This window comes from Sinocyclocheilus anshuiensis, unplaced genomic scaffold, assembly GCF_001515605.1.
Source record: "Sinocyclocheilus anshuiensis isolate Anshui unplaced genomic scaffold, SAMN03320099.WGS_v1.1 scaffold819, whole genome shotgun sequence".
NCBI classification, from domain to species: domain Eukaryota; kingdom Metazoa; phylum Chordata; class Actinopteri; order Cypriniformes; family Cyprinidae; genus Sinocyclocheilus; species Sinocyclocheilus anshuiensis.
In genome coordinates this window covers 461,121-468,119 of record NW_015548238.1, presented here as the reverse complement: position 1 = coordinate 468,119, position 6,999 = coordinate 461,121, and the positions used below count along the sequence as shown (strand labels likewise).

Genomic DNA, 6,999 nt, shown 5'->3' with positions numbered 1-6,999 from the left:
ATATAATATTAAATATATGAAATATCTTAACATAAATACATCATTGTATACAATGCACTTTTTGAATATATACATGGTTTAACAATGTACTTATATAAAAAAAAAATAGCTGCATGTAATTACATCTATAATTAATTTCTGTAATATAAAGTGGGACCAAATATTTTACTATATGTTTTGCTACAAATGAACCTCTGGAAACAATTGTGAGCGATGACTCAATTGATTTGGTCAATTGTTTTCATTAAAACAACATCTGCATGAATCAATTTGCTATTATAAACTGAATACCCAAGAATACTCTAAAGAGAGAGAGGACATTTTACGAGAATGTTTTATTATTGCCTCCCCTGACTTGTTTTTGAGTCACTTTGCATTTTATTCTGAAAACATTACCAAGATTGTGATGATTATGGCCCATTCACTCGTAACTCAGTCTACTCGTGGATCACTGAATCTCAAAATAAGACCATTAAACTGAGAACATATAATGTATATTTTCTGCATCATTACCAGAGTCCCTGCAGCCAAACTTTACTGCTGGATCACACATGTGTGTTACACCCTCGCAGTTCTTCTCATCGCTCAGATCCATGCAGTCAGTGTCTCCATCACACCGCCAGCGGAGGGGAATACACAAACCATCCACACGACACTGGAACTCATCTGTGTGACAGCCGCCGGGAGGACGGGTTGCTGTGGAGAGGAAAAAAAATATTTAAACAGAGATTGTATGGCAATATCCAAACAACTAAAATCCATAGGTTCATAATTTTCATACAAACTACTTGGTAACAGTATACACTCTGTAAAATATCCTAGATAGGGTAGCTTATACTGGAGAGGAGGAGTGTTTAAATCATATAAAAACCATGGGTGTACCTCAGGGTTCGGTGCTTGGCCCTCTCCTCTTAACAATACACACCACATCACAAGGACCAATTCAGGCAAACCAATTTTTTTCTAGCAATGCTACACCAATAGCAAACGGCTCTAGTTTGAATGGCATTTCCATCTCCAACTTTGTGAAGACAACATCACGACTGCATCAACAAGAAGTGAGCTAGGAACTTTGGGGTAATATTTCATAATCACGGTATAAAACAGATTTGAGCTTAACAAAGTCTGGAACCTTATTATTAAAATGTCCTATTATTTCACTGTTGTTTAACTGTGTTACAGCCGCATCCCTGTTTTAGCTTTTACTTTTATTTTACTTATATATATTGCATGACTTATGTTTCTATCTCCTTAGGATGCATCACTTACATTGTGATATTCTCATTTGTAAGTCATTTTGGATAAAAGTATCGGCCAAGTTAACAAAGGTAAACACTGTGGCTTCTCTAAAGGCAAATAAAACTGTTATTGTGGTGGTTGTGTGAGGTGCGATTTGTTTGTATTAATCCGTTTTTAAATTCATTGTGACCCTGTAATGTGCCTCATATCTAACTCTAGTGCTAACAGAGCCACTGGCAAAGACATTTATCCCCATGAGAGAGAGAAGTCTAAACTTGGGTAAAAATAGCTGTGGTGTGAACGCAAGGATTCCTCTTTAATTAACATGTGATTTGTAATTGCAGAAACTTCACACCATGACTTACAAAGAGCAGCACAATAACAAAGTCAGACAAATCTTGCCCTAGAGTACCCATAACACTGCACATTTTAGATGTTCTGTATTTGGATGACTGTCCAATGAAAGAAGAATGAATAAGGTTATTACACTATAAAGCTGTACTTTCAGCATATATTCTTCCCTTATGAAAAATAACATGGTTTTTATTATAGTAAAAGTGTTGTAACCATGTTTTTTTTTTTTGGCATATTGATTACCATTTATATAACTACAGTTTTACTACAAAAACATGGTTAAACTATGGTTAATGGAGCAAAATCATGGTTAATTTGTGGTCACCATGTTTTGTTTTTTTGCTTTATTTGACAAATAATAAATAAATAAATAAAAATAACTACTACTACTACTAATAAGAATAATAAGAATAATTCCCCATAAATGCCTTTTTAGACAACTGAGTCACAATTATGCTTCAGGTCAAACTCAAGATGTGCCTTCATGTGGTACTTTTTAAGTAATGACTTCTTTAAATCCATGCTCCTATAAAGGCCAGTGTTAACCAGCGCTCAGGTTAGTTATGGTGAGCTTTGGTTAACTAATGCTTTAACTAATGCACCCTTCAGTGAATTAAATCTGCTGCTCTTTCACAGTCATCATTGGTCTCTCTCTGTATATTTCTTTTGTGCCTGGAGTTACTTTATGGGAGATGACCTTTTCTAAACAGCATGTTAGGTGTTTGGTGTAGCTTTCACTTCCTGGCAATTGAACCAAAAGCAGGTGCTGCTAAGACATCCAAGGTTTCTTAGAAGGCAGCACAAGTTTGCAGTCTAGTTAGGCATGGTGTGCAAACAAAGCATTAGTGTCATGAACTCACCCTGGTTAGTGCAGTTGGCGTGGGTCTCGTCGCTGTAGTCACCACAGTCGTTATCTCCGTCGCAGGTCCAGTAGTCGGGTATACAGCGACCGCTGTTACATTTAAACTGAGCGCTGGAGCATGAATGACTACAGCCGGCTTCATCACTGTTATCACCACAGTCATTGTCTGCAAGAGGTTAAATTGGCAAATATATGCTATCATCCTCCAAAATATAATGTATAATAAAATAAGCCGTGTTTTAAAGTACACCGTCAGTCAAAGGTTTGAACACACTTGACTAAGGTTATGTTTCTCATGATCATAATAAACTTGTTGATATAAAGGCATTTCCTTGAAATTAGTTTTGCAGACGTATGGTATCTCCAATATTGTTTAAAAGCATCCCAGAATGCACCTCACAAAGTTAAGAGAATGAACAGATTTTTTTTAGAGATGGAATCTAGACAATATAAGATTTGTTTTTTTTTTTGGTCACTGCATAATTCCCATACTGAAATTTGTGCTGTTTCACAGTTTCAATTATATGTAATATACATTATTAAAGTACAATAGCAAAGATAAAGAAAAGGTGTGTCCAAACTTTTAACTAACTCTAAAAACTAAGTTATAGGCAACCTTTAATAATTTACTAATATAAAAGTATAGCAGCCATGCTGGGAAACATATTTCTGAGATAAACTTGGCCAACATGGAACATGTCCATGTGAGCTATAGGCTATGATTTAATACAATAGATTTATAATACAAATATACAAACAAGTAAAATATAGGCTGAAATATGAATATTTCACAATACAGTTACAACATAGTAAATGTGGCAACTTCTCTTTAGAAACACACTTCACAGTTAACAATTTGCAACAATAGAAAATGAATAATAAACATCACAGAAACTGCATAGATCACACATGCACCACTGGGAATGAGCACTGGTTAATATTTAATGCTAATCTCTTCTTATGAATGTTACTAGAGGTGTTAGTTTAACCATTGTGGGGCAGGATCTTTCCATAATGTAAGACGTGTTTTAGAAATAATGAATTGCTGCAGATAATTTACACCTTTCCACAGGTTTACATGAGTATGAAAATCCTGTTCAGGCCTTATTATAATGTTATAACACAAGTAAATTTATGGTGCATGTTGATCTATGCACTAACCGGTCAGGTTCGGACAATTGAACTCATCAGAGCTGTCCCCACAATCCTTTTCTGCAACACACAGCCCATGTGACAGAGGGGGAGGGGCAAATGGTCAAGAGAAGAGGACATGACGTTACACAAAAGGCACATGAAATGATCAACAAAGACAAATGAGGGAAATCTGTTGAAAAGGTGCAACAGACACAAAAAACACAAGAGATGAAAACATGTCAGCAGCTCACCGTTATCACAGCACCAGTTGCACAAGAGATGAAAACATGTCAGCAGCTCACCGTTATCACAGCGCCAGTTGATGTTGATACAGCGTCCGTTATTGCAGGTGAACTGAGTGAGCGGGAAACAGGTTGGGTATGCTGACGACACAAACATCATCATAAATAATCAATAAAATCAAATAATTAACCAAAACTCCTGATCCCATATAACCAAAAGCATAATAAAAAATAAGTATAATAATTAAATAATTAAATGCAACATAAAAGTATTTTAAGTGCAAGTTTTTGCCGGTTGCACGTAAATATGAATATGATTTTTTGACTTTATGCATATGCTTTACATGGTTCACTGTTTTTAAAAGGGTCATATCATCTTTTTTGATTATTGATCATTTGATCATTTTCCTCATCAGTATGAGTTTTACATAAATAAATAGTAGTAGTAATATAATAGTTCTAGTAAATAAAATAAGTCATAATAGGATGTTTTGAGTGTAATTGACCAAAAATAAGCTTTCTTGTAAAATGAGCCATTAAATAGATAACTTGTAATCCTAAACGTCTATAACATTTACAAATGCAAATGAATAAAAGGACTAAATTCATAAAATGTCAAACAATTCTTTCAAAGCTGGAACTGACAAAACTGGCACTGAACTAGTTTTTCTAAAAGTATCACAAGCATATTAATGGCCAAAATCATTCATTTTAATAAGCCGGCACCAACATAAAGGGGCATCATTTACCGCAGGACGCAGGCTCATCAGAGCGGTCCCCGCAGTCATCATCCAGGTCACATGTCCAGGAGATGGGAATACAGCGGCCACTGGCACACGAGTACTGATTAGGAGGACATGTTCGAGCTGCAACAAAAAACCAAAGCTGATCGCATTAAAATCTGAATGTACATGTCTTATAGCCACCAGATTATCTGTATGCCAGTAAAGTATTTTTTTAAGTTTTAAAGCAGCAGATATACAAATGAAAAATGTATAGTCCTTCTCTTCCTAGAATTAGAATCCATTTCCCACTGCGTTTCTGTGGAAAGAGTTAATCTTCGATATATTTGCCATAACATATTCATTTTGTAGAGCACTTAAAAATGTAGGGGGAAAAAATGCAGTTTTATAAGTGAAGTGATTTGTATTGTGCGATAATAAGGATTTATTAATTTCTATAGTGTCCACTAGGCTGGAATTCTTGGAAGGGAATCTTGCTGCCTGTTCCTGTGTATTTGTTGATGTATTTACAGGAGGATCTTGACATTTTCAGTATGGTGGAAATGGTCTCAGTTTATTTATTTATTTCTCCATTGCTTCAAGTAATCTCAGACAGACTCACTAATTACGTTTACATGGACATCAGTAATCTAATTATTTACTTTAATTTACTGAAAGCTTCAAGTGCAGTTAATTATTTGTCATGCTATACGTGCAAACAGACGACGGCGTTGTTGAAGTCATTCTTTCGTTTGCTGTCAAACGGTTGACCACTGCCATGTGTGTATCCTGTCACAAAATGCTGAGAAAAGTTCTACACGACGGTAATAATGTGATTACGGTGTGTACATGTCTATTCTGCACTTCAGTAATGCGACTAAAATAGGAATACTCCACAGTCTTAATTCGATTTGTTTTTACTTCGATTATGACTTTAGCCGGATTAAGGTAATCAAAAATCTCTGTTTACATGGTAGATTCTTAATCAGAGTATTGTCTTAATCGTATTACAATCGGAGTATTGTTGTCCATGTAAGCGTACTGAATGAAGGTGAGATCAGATCTCTGTTTGTTGTTGGACTTTTTGTGCATACAAAAATCTCACTGGATTATTACAGTTAATTACAAAATGAATCTTTGGGAGCGTAAACTATTTTAAGATTAACCTAACTGAATTTACATTACACAAGCTTACTGGCCCCTCCTGGAGGGCCACTGTCTTGCAGCGGTTAGCTCCAACCCTTATTAAACACACCTGAACCAGCTAATCAAGATCTTTAGACTCGCTAGAAACTTCTAGGCAAGTGTGTTGGAGCTGGCTGGAGCTACAATCTGCAGGACGTTGGCCCTCCAGGAGAATGATAGGACACCCCTGAAGGATCCCCAAATCCAGGTGTGAAAAACTTGTTGCATCTTTCCCAAAAAGACTCATGGCTGTATTAGATCAAAAGGGTGCTTCTACTAAATACTGAGCAAAGGGTCTGAATACTTAGGACCATGTGATATTTCAGTTTTTCTTTTTTAATAAATCTGCAAAAATGTCAACGATTCTGTGTTTTTCTGTCAATATGGGGTGCTGTGTGTACATTAATGAGGAAAAAAAATTAACTTAAATGATTTTAGCAAATGGCTGCAATATAACAAAGAGTGAAAAATTTAAGGGGGTCTGAATACTTTCCGTACCCACTGTATATATATATATATATATACAGTATATTGTTCTTGAATGTTACATACTCAAAATTATAACTTCAGAAAGGGGAAGTACGATCTTCTGACAAGAATGTGAAGGAAACATGAATCACACATGATTTCAACAGGAAATATGTCAGCACAGAAAAGAAAACTGTGATGTCAAACCATTCAATTTAATTTCCAGACTTGGCTTCCCAGTGCAAACCATACAATTCAGCCATGAAGTCAAATATAACACATCAGTTGGCCGAAGAGCCCAGAACTGCGTCAGATATACCATGCGTGATAAACTCTATATTTATACATGGCTGTCTAGAGCACAATTCAGCTGACTCAGAGTTTAGGAGAAGATCATGACTCAAAATGGCCAAAGAATCAATTTCAACTTCATGTCTGAGATGGACTAATGCAGAGTTAGTTGGATCTTTGTGTGTGTGTGTGTGTGTGTGTGTGTGTGTGTGTGTGTGTGTGTGTGTGTGTGTGTGTGTGTGTGTGTGTGTGTGTGTGTGTGTGTGTGTGTGTGTGTGTGTGTGTGTGTGTGTGTGTGTGTGTGTGTGTGTGTGTGTGTGTGTGTGTGTGTGTGTGTGTGTGTGTGTGTGTGTGTGTGTGTGTGTGTGTGTGTGTGTGTGTGTGTGTGTGTGTGTGTGTGTGTGTGTGTGTGTGTGTGTGTGTGTGTGTGTGTATATATATATATATATATATATGTGTGTATATATATATATATGTGTGTGTGTGTGTATATATATATATA

The 6,999-nt window shown here is 36.0% G+C and overlaps 1 protein-coding gene across 1 annotated transcript in view; it reads right to left on the bottom strand.

Annotated features, from left to right (window-relative positions):
• lrp1aa (low density lipoprotein receptor-related protein 1Aa) overlaps positions 1 to 6,999 on the bottom strand; it is a 200,232-nt gene that overhangs the window by 105,406 nt on the left and 87,827 nt on the right. Inside the window, exons 18-21 of the mRNA XM_016442040.1 lie at positions 4,581 to 4,697; positions 3,892 to 3,972; positions 2,454 to 2,621; positions 514 to 696 (exon numbers count right to left, since the gene is read on the bottom strand). Coding sequence (XP_016297526.1) covers positions 514 to 696; positions 2,454 to 2,621; positions 3,892 to 3,972; positions 4,581 to 4,697 — 549 coding nt within the window. The remainder of the gene's footprint in view (positions 1 to 513; positions 697 to 2,453; positions 2,622 to 3,891; positions 3,973 to 4,580; positions 4,698 to 6,999) is intronic.